Source organism: Borostomias antarcticus (genome assembly GCF_949987555.1).
Source record: "Borostomias antarcticus genome assembly, chromosome: 1".
Classification (NCBI taxonomy): Eukaryota; Metazoa; Chordata; class Actinopteri; order Stomiiformes; family Stomiidae; genus Borostomias; species Borostomias antarcticus.
Genome location: NC_140234.1, coordinates 23,821,487 through 23,841,486, shown reverse-complemented (window position 1 = coordinate 23,841,486; position 20,000 = coordinate 23,821,487). Strand labels below are relative to the sequence as shown.

Genomic DNA, 20,000 nt, shown 5'->3' with positions numbered 1-20,000 from the left:
TGCTCACTGGACTGTAACCAAGGTGACGCTATCTTATCTAGAGAAGATTGCCGACTTCTGAGGAGAGGGGATTGAAAAGAGACTCGGAGGGAGGAATATTTAAAGGTTTAATTGGACTCAATCTCTGTAGTTCTTCCTCTTGATATTCCCACAATAAAGGAGTAGTTGTCTTGGTAACAACAAAATTGACTTATTTTTTATGCTGAGAAGTTGAGGTTTTTGTCTCCTACAGTTTTCTGATGTGTAGCCACCACTCTGAGGTCATGCCTCTGCTCGTCCACCAGGGGGCAGAAACACACAGCCGGGGTGGATCTACTGATCTCAGCACATTCTTAAGACTCGCTCAGCCCTGCTATTGGGTGACTGAGACAAACCGCTTACTGTTCCAAGAGCATTGTTTCCATTTTATAAAGCTTTCAAAAATAACTTTCCGTTTCAAGAAGTAGACGAACAAGCGCGTTTCGAGTATAGATGTGTGTGGAGAACATTGTGCGTATGTGTGTAAGTAAGTAAGATTCAGTATTCCTTTTGCATGAGTCAGAACCATGGAGACTGTGGTCCCTGCGTTAGCAGCAGGTCAGAAAACATGGCGGAGTGTAAGTTGGTTACGACAGCTTCACAGCTTTCCCTCATCTTGGCCCGGGTCTCCCTTGAAAAACAGCTCTCTACCTCAAAAGGTCTTTTCCTGGCTAAATATCGGTTACCTCCTCCTCCAGTTTAACTACTTTGGCCTGGGCGTTGTTGAGCGCCTGGTCCCGGATCTCGATGTGCCGTCTCTGGTCCTCGTTGCTGGAGCGAAGGGCGTTGAGTTCGATCTCCAGTTTCTCCCTCTCGCGCACCGTCTCCTTGTCTGAGGAGGACAGAGACGTTTAAATACACACGTTATTATGGTTTGAATGTGCCTGAAGATGGACACACAAAACAACCAGAACATCAAGAATATGAGGGGCCCTTGTGAGAGCCCCTATTGTATTTTTAGTGTGCTACTCTTGCAGTTTGCCTTTAGCACTAGATGATGCTCTTAGTCACTTGTTTAGCGAGGAGATGCACTTGTGAGTTCTGGTGAGTAGTACACTGACTTCCTACGTTAAATGCAATTATTGTAAGTCGCTTTGGATAAAAGCGTCTAAATGACTAATGGAAAATGTAATGTAATACTGCATGTTGAATGTCTGTTGAATGGCTGTATTCTTTACTTATACCACAACTTATGTAACTTGCTGTACCAAATAGAAAGCCCACGGCCTGGGTGGTGTTGCTAATAAAGAATGTAATCTGATCTAGGATCAGCATATGTGGTGGATGATGATGTTCAGCTGAACACCAACTACAGAGGGTTCTCCCTGTACAGCACACTGTGGTATGTTAAGGGTGTGTGTTGAATGTTGAATGAAGGTAGACGTGTGTGTGTGTGTGTGTGTGTGTGTGTGTGTGTGTGTGGGTCAGGGTTTGTGCATGCGTGTGTGTGTGTGTGTGTGTGTGGGTCAGGGTTTGTGCATGCGCGTGTGTGTGTGGGTCAGGGTTTGTGCATGTGTGTGTGTGTGTGTGTGTGTGGGGGGGGGTCAGGGTTTGTGCATCTGTGTGTGTGTGTGTGTGTTACCCACTCTGGGTGAGCAGTTGAGAGATGGTTTTGCGGTTGTCCTCCGAGCCTTCACACTCCTTGGCAGCCAGCTGCTTGTTGGCAGTTTCCATACGCTCTGCAAACGAGAACGGAGTTGACAGAAACCAGGTAACAGTCTCACACACACACACACACGCACACGCACCCGCACACACACACACACACACGCTTGAAATATTCCCCAGGATTAGGGAACCACTACATTGTGAAACCAGTACAAGCTCATTAATGCTGGCAGAGATGTGGCTGGAACACACGTTAACATACAGGACATGTAGGGAATCCATGGGGAATTTGGGCCCAATTAAACCGCCTTAACACACTATGAAACGCATGAGATTAAGGGGAAACGTAGTTGTTTGGACAGAGGAGCGCGAATGGAGAGAATACAGAGGAGGGCTGGAATGGAGAGAATATAGGGGAGGAGGGAGCGAGACCAAATCCCCCCGAGGGGGTGTTTAATAGGCCCGCTGCTGAGGGGGAACGGTTCTGACTCCGTCTAAAGAACCCCCCGTCTATGTTCCACACACATAAAGAACGCCCCCGGGGGCCGGGTTGCCGGGCGAAAGAGAGCAAAACAAAAATAAAACAATACCCTGACACGAGGCCGTTTCCAGGAGAGCGGCGGAGCGGGGTTCCAAACCTCCGATGGAAGCAGGGGGTTCGGAAACCGGGCCAGAAACAAAACAGTCATTCTTTCTGGGCCAAACGTTAGAATAACATTTCCACGAGCTGTGTGAAAGCGGAGCGGGCCGGGGGCCTGGGACCACGAAGAAGAACCCTCCAGAACCCTGCTTCTGCTACACCCCGGTTCCTTCCCATTCTCTGCTTCTCAAAACACTATTATATCTGGGCTGTAGGTTCACCCTGACACCCCCCCCAAAAAAAAAACTCAGAAGTGGAGCAGGATATCCATTTCTCATGTGTGGGACTGCCTGGACGAGGGGGGAGGAAGAAAGTGGAGAGCGGGAGAGATGTCTGAAAGAAGAAGAAGAAAAAAAAAAGGGTCTTTCTGTCTTTCTGGTTGATTTGTTGTAAGAACCTGGAGGGTCCCAGCAGAGCTGGTCTGGGCACGGAGCCACGCTCGATTGGTCTACTTCCCTCTGCCGGGCCAAGATCTCAGCGGAGGTTGGAGATGTGATACTGCCCACTCTCAGCAGAGTTCAGCTCCAAACCGCTGACAGAGACATTATTCAGACGGAACAATCTAGAAGGGTCTTTGCTGTTGTTTTCAGTGGTGGATGGTGTGAGACGCGGACTTTGGACTGTGAAAGAACACAACGACAAAACCCGACGGACTGATTGATTTCTAAATCAATATTGATTTTCTGAATCAATTCTGTACTGAATTTCATTTGCACAATAGTGTACTGCTAGACCCCAAGGGTGAAATGCAGCAGGACCCAGCCCAGACCCTGAGGGCGTGATGAAAAGTGAGATTCCTCAGTTCCTGGCCCGAGTCTCAGAACCGTTAAAACCTCTACCGCTCTGCCAGGAGTGTCTCTCTCTTTCCTTCTCTCTCTGCCCATCATTCATCCACTACCTCAGAGGTGACGTCTCAGAACCACAGGTCTGGGTGGACCTGTGAAGACCCCAGCAGGTTAGGGTGGACATGTGAAGACCCCAGCAGGTTAGGGTGGACATGTGAAGACCTCAGCAGGTTAGGGTGGACATGTGAAGACCCCAGCAGGTTAGGGTGGACCTGTGAAGACCCCAGCAGGTTAGGGTGGACATGTGAAGACCCCAGCAGGTTAGGGTGGACCTGTGAAGACCCCAGCAGGTTAGGGTGGACCTGTGAAGACCCCAGCAGGTTAGGGTGGACCTGTGAAGACCTCAGCAGGTTCGGGTGGACCTGTAAAGACCCCAGCAGGTTCGGGTGGACCTGTGAAGACCCTAGCAGGTCTGGGTGGACCTGTGAAGACCCCAGCAGGTTTGGGTGGACCTGTGAAGATCTCAGCAGGACCTGTGAAGAGAGCCTAGCTGCTGGGCTGAGGGTCTCACCTCGGAGGTCCCTGTTGAAGTCGTGCAGCCTCCGCACCTCCAGCTCCAGCTTGTTCCTCATGGTCTTCTCCAGAGCTTCCCTCTTAGACGAGGACTTGGCCAGGTTGTCGTAGGCGTCCGACACTAGCTGGATCTCTGTCTCCAACTGCAGGCAGAGGGGGCATGATTGACGAGAGATGAGAGAGAGATGGAGAGAGAGCGACAGACAGAGAGAGAGACAGTGAGTAAGACTAATGGCCGAGCTGTGTATTACACCATATGACCACAGTTTTTAAAGAGGTGGGAGAGCAGTATGGTGGCAGTAAGGTCCATCCCATTACATATCATAGTATATGATAGTCCTGCCAATAAATGAGCCAATCTCTGTATCTCTGTCTGTTTCCATTTTCCACTGACACAGTTGGTCTGACAGCAGGCATATTTGGCACAGGAACAAGCAGGGGTCCCAAGCAGACGGTGACAGGGACAGATTTTTAAATTAGATAATTAGGGCTGACTAATAGGCCAATTAATGCTCCAATGGGGCTCAGAACTAGTCAATATGTAAGTAGGTACCCTAATCAGATTAGATAAAGGGTCTTTCCTGCCAGATAAGAGCTCCTACCTTCTGCAGCTTGGCCACCTTGTCCCGGCACACGTCCATCTCCTGCTTCAGCATCCTGTTCTCCTCCGACAGCATGTCCACCATCTGCTGGGCGCGCGCCATCATGCCGTAGGGCTCCCCCTGCAGGTGGGAGTGGGAGTGCGGATGCGGGTAGTGCCCAGGAGGCGGGCCCTGATACTGTTGCTGCTGCTGCTGTTGTTGTTGTTGTTGCTGTTGTTGATGTTGTTGTTGCTGCTGCTGTTGTTGCTGCTGTTGTTGCTGCTGTTGTTGTTGTTGTTGTTGTTGTTGGTATTGATGGTGCTGTTGTTGTTGCTGTTGTTGCTGCTGCTGCTGGTGGTGCATCCTGGAGGTGGACCCGTAGGGGTCATAGGGAAAGCCGTGGCCCCGCTGTGGTGGGAGGTGCCCGGGGCCGTAGGGATCCCCCTGGTGAGAGCCGGGGCCCTGGGGGCTGCGGGGGCCCATGGGGGGGTAGGGCTCCCCCTGGGGGTGGGGGTGGGAGGCGTGGGAGGCGCTGAGCAGGCTGGAGAGGGTGGAGGACTGGGCGCGAGACAGCGAGCCCACCGACGTGACGGAGGACGTGGGACTGTGGTGATGGATGGGCCTCTGGGAGTGGACTGAACCTTCCCTATTGGACCTGCGGACACAGAGGAACCAATCGATAACAGAGCTTGAGACCGACAAACTGATTGTTGGGTGTTTGTATGAATCATGAACCCTAAACCCGAGCACTACCTGATCAATAAGAGGCACAAGCTACAGTAACTGAGAAAAAGGTTAATGTTTACCACTCAAAAGACTGCCACACGTTCAAGACGGTTTCAAGGTAGAAGGTGTGCTCCATGTTTCTTGTAGTCTTGATTTTATTCTGGGATCTTATGACTTGTACTTGATTTTATGTTGTTTTGTTATATCATGTTCCTATTTTGTATGTGTTTTTTTATGTAATCTGGGCGGCATTGAAAAAGAGAGCTTGCTCTCAATTGTTTTCCCTGAATAAATAAAGGTTTCAATTCAAAAAAGACAACATGAAATGGAATGATCTAACCTCAACATTTTCTCTTTCTTTCTATTGTTCGGTGGAAAGAGTTGAGCAACTCCAAGTGAGAAATAATTGGAAACCAAACAACCTGGAACTAACACCACGCCCACACACAAACACAACCCCTGCAAGATGGAGACATCAGTGTTTTTTTTAACTGGCTGGTTGTCCTGGTGTTTATTTTAAGATTAACACTGAAAATAACATCAGAAGCTTGTCTGAAGAAGATAAGAGTAACCATGACGATGAAGACACTCCTAGGACATACGTCCGGGAGACTCATTGAGCCCAGTAGACAAAAAAAAAACCTATGTGAGTAGAGAATCAATGACAGGTCCTTAAGGAGACTTAAGGAGACTTTCTCTCGTGTTTTCACACTCAAGCGAGAGATCCCGGCGACCCCTAGCCCAGGTGTGCGTCAGGCTGGTAGGGTCAGCTGGGGAAAAGCTCAACCCCAACTGGTTTCTAAAGGGAGTCAGCATTCCTCCTGGGTGTCTCCTTGGTGTCAGGATCATCTGACGCAGCTGGGTCCTGTCACCACACGCTCTCCCGTGTTGATGAAAATGTTGCTTTGCCAGCGCCCTGCCAGCGTGAAAACAGGCCCGACAGGATCGGCCCTCCCCTCCCCTCCTCTTCCCGGCCGCTGGCTCCGAGCATGTGGGAAACGGTTGGTGGAGAAATACCTGACTCATCGGCGACCTGCTCTCAACCTCCCCGCAACCTTCTATCAACCTCGTATTCATCTCCCACCACCACCCTCCTGGTGGCCTCCAGGCAGCGTTAATTACCCCCCCCCCCGCCCCTCCACCCTCACCCCTCCCCAAGAACTGTTCATGACATCATTAGGAGTCTGAACAGAGAGCTGGTCGTACTGTAGGGAGCCATGGTGCCACTTGTCAGGATATGAGTCTAGTTCATTCAAAGACTTATGGTAGCCTAAAGATCAACACAGTAACGGATTATATTTATTTATTTATTTAACCAGGCAACGCAGTTAAACAAACACCGTGGGGCTGTCATCACGGGCTGAGGCTGTGGGAAGCTAGGGTGACCTTTGAACTGACCAGGCTCTCCGGCATACTCAGCTCTGACTACTTCTTTAGTACCGTAGCTCTGCAGGTCTACTCTACTCCACACACGTTCTCAACGTCTACAACCACAAACACAAGGGTGCCGTTTACAGGGGCTGGGCCTGGGGGAGGCCCCCGACACAGACACACACCCGTGTGTGTGTGTCTGTGTGTGTGTGTGTGTGTGTGTGTGTGAGAGTGTGTGCATCACTCACCTGAAGGAGCCGTACTCCGGCGGAGGCTGGTACCTAACATGGGGCAGCTCTCTGCTCTGCTCCCTGGCGCGGTGCTGCTGCTCCTGATAGTACATGCCCCCGGGGCCCGGCTCCTGGTGCTGCTTGGGGGGCGAGCCCATGCCCTTGAAGGGGTAGTCCGGCGGGGGCCCGCGGTGCTGGCCCTGGGGCTTGTAGTAGTCCCCCGGGGGGCCCGGCGGGGGCAGCTGGGGGGAGAGTGGGGCGGAAGTGACGGGCGAATGGGCCTTGACCCCGCTGGTGGCGAGGGACAGCTGCATGAGGCGCTCGCTGAGGGAGCGCACGTGGCCCTGCTTCAGGTCCTTCAGCCCGTCGTCCTGGTGCACCTTCCCCGCCCCGCTCACCCGCTGCACGGTGGGGCGGCCCTCCGTACGCACCTGTCACCACCAGAACACCAGAGATCACCACACTTCACCACCAGAACACCAGAGATCACCACTTCACCACCAGAACACCAGAGATCACCACACTTCACCACCAGAACACCAGAGATCACCACACTTCACCACCAGAACACCAGGGATCACCACTTCACCACCAGAACACCAGAGATCACCACACTTCACCACCAGAACACCAGAGATCACCACACTTCACCACCAGAACACCAGAGATCACCACACTTCACCACCAGAACACCAGGGATCACCACTTCACCACCAGAACACCAGAGATCACCACACTTCACCACCAGAACACCAGGGATCACCACTTCACCACCAGAACACCAGAGATCACCACACTTCACCACCAGAACACCAGGGATCACCACACTTCACCACCAGAACACCAGAGATCACCACACTTCACCACCAGAACACCAGAGATCACCACACTTCAGCTGTCACAATACCAGATAACACCATGCTTAACCTGTCACAATACCAGATATCACCAAACTTCACCTGTCAGACGACCAGATAAAACCATAATTCACCTGTCAGAATACCAGATATCACCATCATTTTGTCTAGTTACACCTACACCTACAGTACAGCTACACTAACAGTTACACCTAGACCCACAGTAACACCTACAACTACACCTACAGTAACACCTACACCTACAGTTACAGCTACACTAACAGTTACACCTAGACCCGGAGTAACACCTACAGTACAACACGTGTACATGTGTAGTTACGGCTGCGTCCGGCGACCCACCTTGGCGTTGGTGACCCCCGTCACGTAGAAGGCGGCGCCCACGGAGGCGGACAGCTGCTGCTGAGGCTGCTGGGAAGGCAGGGGCGGCTGCTGGTGACCCCGGAAGTACTGCGACTGGACCTTGGCCTCCTCGTAGGTGGGCAGGTCTTCTGGGTTGGGGCCCTGGCCGCTCCCCCCTCCTCCTCCTCCTCCTCCTCCGCTCCCCATCCCCCCTCCCACACTCCCTCCGCCTCCGCGGGAGGAGCCCAGCTTCTCCATGCCGCTGTCCGCCTGCAGCTCCTGTCCCTGGGGTTCCTGCCGGGCGATGTGGGGGGTCATGGAATGGTCGTCCGGGGGTGGGCCTCCTGGGCCACCGTAACCCCCCTGCTGGTGTTGCTGTTGTTGTTGCTGCTGTTGTTGTTGTTGTTGTTGTTGTTGTTGTTGCTGCAGGGCCAGGTAGTTGCGTCCCTCGCCATAGCGCATCTGTTCCTGCAGGAGGCGCTGTAGCACGGTGTTGCTGCCGCCGCTAGACGCGGTCTCCTCGGCCGACGCCCTCATCTCAGCCCCGCCCTGCTGCTGACCGCGCACCTCATGGAAGGACGAGCTGCGGCCGCGGTCGATGCTCCCTGGAGGGAGGGGGGGGGCGGAGGAGAGGAGGGGAGGGGGGGGAGAGGTGGAGAGAGAAAGGGGGGGAGGGGAGAGTGGGGGAGAGAGAGAGGAGAGGGGGAGGTGGAGAGGAGAGTGGGGGAGAGGTGGAGAGAGAGAGGGGGGGAGGGGAGAGTGGGGGAGAGAGAGAGGAGAGGGGGAGGTGGAGAGGAGAGTGGGGGAGAGGTGGAGAGAGAGAGGAGAGGGGGAGGGGGGGAGAAGAGTGTAGTTGAGGGGGGGGGGGGGGCGGGAGAGAGGGGGGCGGACAGGGGGCGGAGTCAGAACTCAGAAGAGGCGGCCCGTCAACCCTCCCCCGATGCCACCGTGACAGAACCCTGACAGCGGACGTGACGAGACGACACGGACATGGAACACAACGATGGAGACGGAGACGGTGACATCAACGTCAGAGAGGACCACCTGTCTTCGGCTTGGCCCGACCCGGGGACACCTGCAGGGGTCCATCAACCAACCAGCCAGCAACCCCCCTGGAACCAACCCCGCTCCCAGAAGAAGGATCAGACTAAAAGTTCTTAACACTCCGACAGCTGGGCGGTGTTGGGAGAGGTGGTGTTGGGATCAGAGCGGCCGAGCGTTCAGCCGGATCGGTTCTGAAAGCCCCCGTCTGTTCCCAGGTGCCGAGCCCAAGGAAAACACGACCGAAGGACCCCGCGTCGGCAGAAACGCTGGGATTTTTTTTATTTTTTTTAAATTCAGGCCAAATTGATGGCCGCCCAAACCAAGCGATTACATGGTGCTAAGCCCCAGGAGTCGGAGTGTTAAGGACCACCCAGAAGCGGTCTGTAAGACATTCCCACCCCCCGAACCCAGAAGAGGACAGGAGAGAGCATCAGTTGGACTGTCGGCATGCAGTGAGCTACACCACTAATGAACCGTGCCCCGGTCAATCTATCATAGACAAAAGCAAAACAGTTACATTCCAATTTGGAGAGAGCAAAAACCATTAGACTTATTCTACTGCACTTGCCCCTCCAAGCTATAAGCGTTGTGAATGAGAATGTTTTAACACAAACAAACAAACAAACAAACAAAAAAACAAACAAACACATAGACTACTATAGATGACAGAACAGGGAGGGGCCTGGCGTGTTTTAGTCGAACATCGAAGGTCATTGGGTAGAAACCACCCCATGGTTCTCTGTGAGGTAGCTTAGCCAACGCTCACCTCCAAATCCAACAAACTCATTTCCGCTCCGTAAAACTCCCCTTGAACTGGCGCCAATAAAAAAAAAAAGCCACAAGCGAGCCTTCGGCTTAGCGAGCACAGTCCATTAAGGGGGTCTTTTGAAACTCCAACTTTAATGTTTTTTTTTTTTTGTGAGTGTGTGTTTGTGTGGGTGGGTGTGTGTGTGGGTGTTTATGGGGTTCAAACGGCTCCGTTGGGTGGTTTCGACCGACGACCTTGAACGCCGACCAAACAGGAGAAGTTCTACAGGTCAGAGCGCCATCTACAGAGAGAATTAAAGGGGAAGTCTCTTTACATCTATGGCTGTCTGATATTCTTCTCATTCGCAAGGAGGACGACGCTTTTTTCCGAAACATCTGTGGTAAATAAAATATAAATGAGTCAGCGTTGGAGACCGTCCGCTCCGCGCGGGTCTCTCCCCCCCCCCCCTCTCTCCCCCCGGGTCCGAGGAGAGGAAGAGAGAGGAGAGGAATGTGAAATGTCACAGCGGTGTTTATACTCTCCCAACATACTGGAGCTCCTATTTCCTGCTGCTCTTCCCCAAACTCTTCTCTCTCTGACTCCCCTCGGCAGGGCAGGGGGCTGCAGCACAACGGACACATGGAGGATGGAAACACACACAGAGACACAAACACACACGGAGGATGAGGCCCGGGAGGAACGGATGAGTGTTGGACGCCACAGGGGCTTGGCGGGCTGTTCTGTTATGGCACACGGGGTGAGAAGAGACAGAAGACGCGTCTGGTGTGTTTGGGGGGGGGGCTGTCTGCCCGCGTCCTGTCCTGTCCTGTCTCACACACGCACGCACACACACACACACAAATGCACGCACTCTGCTGCTACTCAAGAGGGAAAATAGACTTTAACTCACGCTAACAGCTGGGATATGGGTTGGTGCTCTGTGTGTGCGGAAGGGTTGAGAACGTTAAGAGCGTGACGAGGATGCTCGGTTTAAAAGCAGATCCTGGTCTTTGTCAACAATCAAATTTTGCAACCCCTCGCTTTGTAACATTGTCCCTCCCTCCCTCCCTCTTCTCCCTAACTTCCTATCCCCCCTCCCTCCCTCCCTTCCTCCCTCTTCTCCCTTCCTTCCTTCCTATCCTCCCTACCCCCCCCCCCCTTCCTCTCTTCCAGGGCATATCCTCGCCCCCCCCCACCACCCCCCACCCAGGTCACCTACCTGTGACGCTGTTCTCTCCGCGCTCCGCTGGGGGGGTCAGCGGAGCGTGCTCATGGTACGGGGGGCTGGAGGGGGGGCGGGGCTCCGGCGAGGCAGGGGGCGGGGTCTGGTCCTGGAGGGTGATCAGCTCCTCCAAACGCTCCAACACGTACAGACGCTGGTCCACGTCGCGCAGTCCCAGCCACTCTGCCGACACACACAAACACACACACACACACACACACACACACACACGTCAGGCCCAACCCCTTTGCAACGTGCACACATACAGTCAAGTCAGTCCCAGCCACTCTGCCAACACGCACGCACACACACTCTCTCACACACACACACACACACACACACACACACACACACACACACACACACACACACACACACAGGCATGTGGGCGGGCCCGGGGCAGGGTGAGCAGAGAGGGGGGGGTAGAGGGGACAGCAGGGGGGAGGGAGGGAGGCGGGGGAGGCGACTGAAGGGGGCATTTCCAGTAAAGCCTGTCCCTCTCCTCAACCTCGGGCCAGCGGCTGAGCCCTTAACCCTACAGCTGTGTGACTGCGCCGCGTGTGAAATCGGGTCCGTGTTCTGGTCCCTGTCCGACGTTCAGAGGCCGTCTCCTGAACATTGGCGCCATTGTGACCGAGCTGGATTTAAAGCAGAGACGTGTTACGTCTAAAACAGAACTTTGAGTGTTTTGGAGAAGCGGCCGCGAGGAGAGCGTTGGCAGGGAGGCCCCGCCCCCGGCCCCGCCCCCTGCCGCGCTCCGTCAGCAGAGGTCTGGATGTGAGTGTGGGATGGTCAGACTCGGACCAACGTTCAACATCAACAGAACCAGATACTACTGACCCTGCAGCCACTCCACACACGGCCCAGAAGACACGAGGGAAGAGAAGCTTAACACACACACACTACACACACACACACACACACACACACACACACACACACACACGCACAAGCACACACAATGACACACACAATGAACACATACACAGACACACACACACACACACACACACAATGAACACATACACACAAATGCACACATAGGCACACCCACACACCCACACATGTACGCACACGCCAAGAAGCCATCAGAACACCTGGTCACACTCAACGTCACACAAACGCACAATCTCACATGATGTGACTGTTAGTATGAGTAAGACAATCAAGAGTATCACAAAAGCCTCCCTCCCCTTCAGAAAAAATGACTTCCAGATGCTCCAACCCCCCTCCGATCTCCCCCCCTACCCCCCCCCCCCACCCGATTCCCCCCCCCCCCCCCCCCTCCCCACCCCTCACCCCCCCTGGCTGTTGGTTCCAGGAGTGTTTCAGTCTGACTGTTTATTCCGAGTCAGAGGGTCTGGCATTCCAAATGCTCCTCAGACACGACTCCCTGCCTGCTCACACACACACACACACACACACACACACACACACACACACACACACACACACACACACACACACACACACACACTGCTGACAGCTTAAAGAGGGGCCTGGTCATGGAAAGTGTTTGTGTATGCGTATGCGCGGCATGATAACACACACACCCACACCCCACACACACACCCCACACACACACACACACAGTGTCAGAGTGAGGAGTTGCACACCTGCGCTAGTCTTTGTCCTCAGCAGTAACAGTCTAACTCTAGAGATACAAACATCGCTCTCGTGGTCTGAACACTGAATACAACTTGTTTGAAACATCACAGCCAGTTAAAGACTGTACACACGCACACACGCGCGCACACACACGCGCGCACACACACGCGCGCGCACACACACACGCGCACACACACACGCGCACACACACACACACACACACACACACACACACAGAGTTTGGACACCAGTTTCGACACCGAGCCCAGTGCCAGTAGCTTCAGTGACTGAGCCCAGTGCCAGTAGCTTCAGTGACTGCCATCCTGAAACACTAGACTCTTTCATGGAAACGCCATTATTCAGGTTGTTCTGACCGGCCGTGAATTCAACAAAGTCAAAGTCAACAGCGGTCACTCACATCTGATGTCATCACGGCTTCAGTACGGGCTAACTCCACGGTCCCTAGCCTCTGCTCACCCTGGAGGACAGGAGTCCAGAACCGGCTAACTCCTCAGAGGCCCTCTCTCAGGAGAACCGGCGCTGTTAAGGTTCTCCGGCCTCTTCCAGAAATCCTGGCCTGGCTCCTCCCGGTCAGAAGCGGCGCCGGACGGACCTGGCGTCGGTGTGTCGGGCCTCTGGGCTTCCTGGGCCGGCGTTCGGGGGCGTCGAACTCTCGCGCTCGTCCTTCCAGCTGCTCTGCTCCGTCACCCCGCGCGGCTCGCTCCTACCGTCGCTCTGCTGTGAGCGGCTGGGGAGGCCTGCCTCTCCCACCCTCCCTCCCTCCCTCCTCTCCCTCTCTCCTCCCCACCCTCTCTCCCTCCTCCCGTCCTTCTCTCCTCCCTCTCTCCTCCCTCCCTCCCTCCTCCCTCCTCCCCTCCCTTGTCCCAGCAGGTGGGCGGAGGGGACAGGTGGACCTGGCGGTCCTCCAGCTGGACGGCCACGCCCTCATGCCGGCGCGCTGGCGTAACCGCTTACTGTATCCTGCCCTGCCAACGGTGTCGCCGTGCCAACCACCTGGCAGCACTTCCTGCCCGGGACAGACACTTTCTCTCGCCCGCCCAACGGACCAACTGCCAAATACCAGACAGACAGGCAGACAGAGAGATAGACAGGCAGACAGAGAGATAGACAGGCAGACAGAGAGATAGACAGGCAGACAGAGAGAGAGACAGGCAGCCAGGCAGAGAGACAATCAGACAGACAAGCAGGCAGACAGAGAGACAGACAGACTGGCACACACAGACAGACAGAGACAGACAGACAGGCAGGCAGAAAGAGAGACAGACAGGCAGGCAGACAGACACAAGCAGACAGGCAGATATGCAAAATATAGAAAGAAAGCAACAGAGAAATACAATAAAACGAGCAGAGCAATACAGACATAGATAGATAGAGGACAGAGAGAGAGAAGGGGAGAGAGAGAGAAAGGGGAGAGAGAGAAGGGGAGAGAAAGAGAGAGAAGGGGAGAGAGAGAGAAAGAGAGAGAGAGGAGAGAGAAAGAGAGAGAGAAGGGGAGAGAGAGAGAGAAAGAGAGAGAGAAGGGGTGAGAGAGAGAGAGAGAGAGAGAGAAAGAGAGAGAGAAGGGGTGAGAGAGAGAGAGAGAAGGGGAGAGAGAGAGAGAGAGAAGGGGAGAGAGAGAGAGAGAGAAGGGGAGAGAGAGAGAGAGAGAAGGGGAGAGAGAGAGAGAGAGAAGGGGAGAGAGAGAGAGAGAGAAGGGGAGAGAGAGAGAGAGAGAAGGGGAGAGAGAGAGAGAAGGGGAGAGAGAGAGAAGGGGAGAGAGAGAGAGAAGGGGAGAGAGAGAGAGAGAGAGAGAGAAGGGGTGAGAGAGAGAGAGAGAAGGGGAGAGAGAGAGAGAGAGAGAGAGAAGGGGAGAGAGAGAGAGAGAGAGAAGGGGAGAGAGAGAGAGAGAGAAGGGGAGAGAGAGAGAAGGGGAGAGAGAGAGAGAGAGAAGGGGTGAGAGAGAGAGAGAGAAGGGGAGAGAGAGAGAGAGAGAGAAGGGGAGAGAGAGAGAGAGAGAGAAGGGGAGAGAGAGAGAGAGAGAAGGGGAGAGAGAGAGAAGGGGAGAGAGAGAGAGAGAGAGAGAAGGGGTGAGTCAGAACAGGCAGTGAGTCACGGGACAGGTGAGTGAGGACAGAAGCAGAAGAGTCATAGACAGGATAAAAGATGTTTGGCTGATCTACTAAGGTTTGCCTCTGTCAAATGTCAGAAGCAAATATCTGAGACACACACACACGCACACACACACGAACATACACAAGAACAGGACAGGTAATTTGGGCTGGGCAGCCTGAGCTGCCGGTGCCTCTTGTATTCACAATATTCTGACTCCTCTTCTTCCTAAGAAGTCTGACTTCCCGTGCATCAACAATCACCAAATCAGACGCAACCGTCTTAAGTTTACAACTTTAAAAGATCATAACAAATCAGCTGTACATGCTATCACTTTGAAACCACCAGCAAAAAAAATACACTACCCACAATCCTATAGTGCAACAGCAATGTCTCCCCCAATCAGAGATGTTTTTGTTGGCAACCCGCCCCAATAGTGGACCCTAGGACAACAACTGGTTAAATTGATTGAGAGGTGAGCTTCTTGTCTTTGAAATTGAGGGGCAAATTCACTAAAGGATTGCGCAGCTTTTCCTGACGCAAAGCCTGTGCAAATAAGTCAAAAATTATGTTTGCTATTCACAAAGCCCTCGCAAAGGGTGAAATACGGTGTTAACTGCGTTGCGTTCGTCATTGCGTTGCTCTGCGCCGGTGTTATTAGCTCATATTTAAATTAAGTAATATGGGCGGAGAATGTTCCCCTTTCTATGCAAATGAACATTATTGCAAAACCCGCCCAATTCACAAACATCGGCGCAAATTGCCTCACGCAGTTAAAGTGAAATTAATACCGTTTTCAGAAACGTGGTGGTATTTAAGCGCAAGGGGTGTGTCGCGGCCAGCCTGTCCGCTGATCATGGCAGCAGTGATTGTTGCGAGGCGAAGGCATCGCAATGCCAGGCGTGCATGCTCATGTTCGTGAGAGAATATTTAGAAGAAGGTCACTTTTTGATTTAACACTAGAACCACCGCGGTAACTGTTTGGACACCAGAGCGCGCAGCTCTTCAGCCAACTGGAGGATGAAGTCGCGTCTGGGGAGGCTCAGTTGACTATGCGTCTCTCCACCCGTCCCCAGCGAGTCCACACTCCTCCAATGAATATAATAGCCTACATAGCACGAACCTGTGCGTATAATAGTCTATACGCGAAACTGCGCATTCCCTATAGCTGTTCATTGAACGGCTGGGGGCCGATAAATAAATAAATAAAAACATAGCCTACACAATATTTGTTTTATTTGAATTTTTGAAATGATTTTACTTGAAAATATTTTGCTTTTGTATCATAGGTGACGGCAGGTATCATCTTCAGCCATGGATGATGACTCCCGTGCGTAATCCTTCCAACGTTGGAGAGGCGGCGTACAACTGGGCTCACATCAGGACGCGCGGTGTGATTGAGTGCACATTTGGAATCCTGAAAAGCCGTTTAGATGCCTAGATCGTACCGGTGGGGCAATGTTATACACTCCCCCAAAAGTATGCCAGATCATCGTGCTGCAACTTGCATAACATAAAATGACAATTTTTCCTTTGTTCGTCTTTTTAAATCATTCCACCTCCGTTTGCAGTCTTCCGCGTTTACACACACAAATGGCACTGACTGATTGGGAAATTAAACCCCAAATATGATTTTTTGCTGCAGTCGTGATATTTTTTGCCGAAAGCTGTGAGACATGTTTTTGAACCTCGTCCGTGAGGCCTTCAAGTTCGCTGTCTGAAAATCGTATCTTTCTTTTTCTGTCTGCCATCGTCCAATGATATGCATACGAGTTGTATGCGCTGTATGCGCAGTATTCATAGTCATTTCCTATATCAGCAGCAAATTGCACTCAGCCGCAAACACCGAATGGGCGTGTTTGCGCTGGGATATTATTAGCGCAATGTCTTTAGTGAATAGGTTTTTAAAACGGAGCACATAGCGGGCGCAACTGACGCGCAATATTATGGTGCAATTAGCGGGCGCAATTTGCTTTAGTGAATTCGCCCCTGAGAGTTTAACATGTTTTAGAAAGATTTTTCAAGGTGCCCACCCACATCCATTGTATGACCAAAACGGTGGTAGAGCAATTATCAGACTTTCTCAAAAGTGCTAGTTTTGTCAACGTTTTGATCTGAACCATTGTATATGATCATAAGTAACCTTAAAACAGGGCTAAACATGCATTTTCCCTTTACTACTCCTTTAACAAACATTTTGTGGAAACTGATGAAACCACATACATCTGTTACATACAGACAGACAGCCGAGACACTGGTGAGACCACAACAAACACACACAGTCCCAGTTCAAACAGGTGCAGATCAAAACAGCTTAAACCACAACTGATGACATGGCTGAGCTTAACTACTGGAGTCTGATGAGCTAATTGGCCTCTTCATCATGGTAGGAGCAGAGGAGGATAGAGGCTGATAGAGGAGGAGGATAGAGGCTGATAGAGGAGGAGGATAGAGGCTGATAGAGGAGGAGGATAGAGGCTGATAGAGGAGGAGGATAGAGGCTGATAGAGGAGGAGGATAGAGGCTGATAGAGGAGCAGGAGGAGGATAGAGGCTGATAGAGGAGGAGGATAGAGGCTGATAGAGGAGGAGGATAGAGGCTGATAGAGTAGGATAGAGGCTGATAGAAGAGTAGGAGGATAGAGGCTGAGAGGAGTAGAAGGAGGATAGAGGCTGATAGAGGAGTAGAAGGAGGATAGAGGCTGATAGAGGAGTAGAAGGAGGATAGAGGCTGATAGAGGAGTAGAAGGAGGATAGAGGCTAATAGAGGAGTAGAAGGAGGATAGAGGCTGATAGAGGAGCAGGAGGATAGAGGCTGTAGAGAAGGAGGATAGAGGCTGATAGAGGAGCAGGAGGATAGAGGCTGTAGAGAAGGAGGATAGAGGCTGATAGAGGAGCAGGAGCAGGAGGATAGAGGCTGTAGAGGAGGAGGATAGAGGCTGAATAACTTCTTCATAGAGGGTGCTGTTTAGAGGTAGTCTGGTCTCTGCTGAGGGTCCTGACCACCTGCCTAGTCTGTGTGTGTGTGTAGACACGTGTGTGTGTGCTGTGTGGGTGTTTAATGTGCTGTTATTTACTAAGTAAACCACCATCACTCTCTAAATATTGTTTTTCATTCTTAGTCAGCCAATCAGCCAGTCAGTCAGCCAGTCAGTCAGCCAGTGCAGGTGGACAGCTGGAGCCAAAAACACCTTATCAGGAAAGATGGGTGAGAGAGGAGGGGAGGGAGAGGGAGGAGAGAGAGAGAGGGGAGAGGAGGGGAGGGAGAGGAAGGGGGAGAGGAGGGGGGGGGAGGGAGAGAGGGAGAGGAAGAGGAAGGGGGAGAGGAGGGGAGGGAGAGGAAGGGGGAGGGCAGAACACAGGTGCAGGTCTGCAGTCCACAGCTGGCCTCTGCTCACCGCTCTGACAGCCTGAGTTAGAAACTAAACCAGTCAGATCCCCTGTCCTGGGAAGACCACACACTGAAGAGAGAGAGAGAGAGAGAGAGAGAGGGGGGGGGGAGAGAGAGAGAGTGAGAGAGGGGGAGGGAGAGAGAGAGAGAGAGAGGAGAAAGAGAGAGAGTGAGAGAGGGGGAGGGAGAGAGAGAGAGGGAGAGAGAGGGAGAGAGAGAGGGAGAGTGAGAGAGGGGGAGGGAGAGAGAGAGAGAGGGGGGGAGAGAGAGAGAGAGGGAGAAAGAGAGAGAGAGAGTGAGAGAGGGGGAGGGAGAGAGAGGGAGAGAGAGGGAGAGAGAGAGAAAGAGGGAGGAAGAGAGAGAGGAAGAGAGAGAGAGAGAGGGAGGAGAGCGAGAGAGAGCGAGAAACCTTTAGCACTCCTTTATTGGCTCAATTAGGACCATCAAGGATCAGGCCATTCCGCCAAATAACCATATAAATTAATGAAAAATGAAAACCAACAACACTTATTCAACAACAGCACACAGATACATATAAACCACACACATACAAAACACTTTAAAATGCTAGAATTAAATTGTTGTCTTCTACTGTGCATAAAACATTACCCACCCCCCACTTTCCCATGAACTCCTCCACATTGGAGGTCATTCAATAGTACGTGAACTCCACTCGAGCGAGAGAGATGGAGAGAGAGGGAGAGAGAGAGAGAGAGGGAGAGAGAGAGGAAGAGAGAGAGAGAGGGAGAGAGAGAGAGAGAGAGAGAGAGGAAGAGAGAGAGAGGGGGGGAGAGAGAGAGAGAGAGGGGGAGAGAGAGTCCAGTCTTCCATTGATTTAAAAGAGCATCAATCAGCAGAGTTGTTTCTCCAGACCTGCTGGTCATGACCGGTCACACTTCACTGAAACATCTCTCAGCTCTCACACATGCACAAACACGCACGCACGCACGCACGCACGCACGCACGCACGCACGCACGCACGCACACACACACAGTTCTGACATTATCAAAGCCTGCTGAGGTGCCTAGACAAACAGCTGTATATTGTGAGCTTGTCCTCTCTTCTCCATCCTCTCTCTCTCTGTCCCCTCTCTCTCTTTCTCCTCTCTCTGTCCCCTCTCACTCACTCTCTCTCTGTGTCCTCTCTCTCTCTCTTTCTCTCTCTGTCCGCTCTCTCTCTCCTCTCTCCCCCCTCTCCCTCTCTGGAGGGTCTTGATTGTTAATAACTTGGTCGCCTCGACCCTTTGGCACAGACTGACAGTCCTGCCTCCACCACGGGGCCTGATTGAGGGGATCCAGGGGCAGTGGTCAGCTTCTTACGGTCGGGGCAGCACTGGTTGAGAGCAGCGACTCTGTTCCTGGCAGGGTGGGAATTACACGACGGCCATGAGATGCCCCTCTCTCTGGCCGTGATGCCCTGAAAATAATTCTACCCACCATGGCCTTTGTGCCCCTGCTACCATCTAAATCTCGAGGTTACTTTAAAAGCATCAGTGGTCTCCTGTCGTTTTCTTGATATTCCAAAATTCAATTCAATTGAGGCTACATTGATATCAATAAAACGTTACACCGGTAGTATCCAATTGAAGCCTGCTAGTGGCTTGTGAAACTGGCACAAGCAACCAGCTGCAAGGCCTGCTGCTATGTTGTGGCTCGTTGAGCGCAAGCAAGCAAACAAGGTCTGAATTGACTATATTGATAGCTAATAAATTATGACATGGTTCAAAATGCCTTAGCTATCTAGCCATTGCCCAACTATTCTTCTTTTTCTACAAAATAATTTCCAGAGCAGAGAAAGTCACTTTCACTAACGTGATGGCTAGCTAGCTAACTCCACAGACCATAGGCACAGCGTCAGTCAGCTTGCTAACGTTAGCTAATGTTACATTACTGATAGCCAGCATCGTTAGTGCTAGGTAAATAGCTGACTTAGAGTGTTTAACTGAATCAAACCTTCTGTTTTTAATACCTGTGTAAATTGACAGCCCTACTAGCTTGCTAGTTAGCTAGCTAGCATAGCCAGATAGAATTCGATTACACTGGCTATTGATAGCTAGCTAGTTATCCTAATTACAGTACGTTGCACTATATTGCTTTCTAGAATAATATTGTGACTAAAGAGACCACATC

General features: G+C 52.3%; 1 protein-coding gene across 1 annotated transcript in view; it reads right to left on the bottom strand.

The window, feature by feature from the left end:
* amot (angiomotin) overlaps nt 1-20,000 on the bottom strand; it is a gene marked incomplete at its 5' end in the record, with an annotated part of 43,456 nt that overhangs the window by 7,834 nt on the left and 15,622 nt on the right. The window contains 7 exons of the mRNA XM_084441797.1: nt 705-850; nt 1,605-1,697; nt 3,623-3,767; nt 4,227-4,860; nt 6,551-6,963; nt 7,750-8,354; nt 10,761-10,946. Coding sequence (XP_084297923.1) covers nt 705-850; nt 1,605-1,697; nt 3,623-3,767; nt 4,227-4,860; nt 6,551-6,963; nt 7,750-8,354; nt 10,761-10,946 — 2,222 coding nt within the window. The remainder of the gene's footprint in view (nt 1-704; nt 851-1,604; nt 1,698-3,622; nt 3,768-4,226; nt 4,861-6,550; nt 6,964-7,749; nt 8,355-10,760; nt 10,947-20,000) is intronic.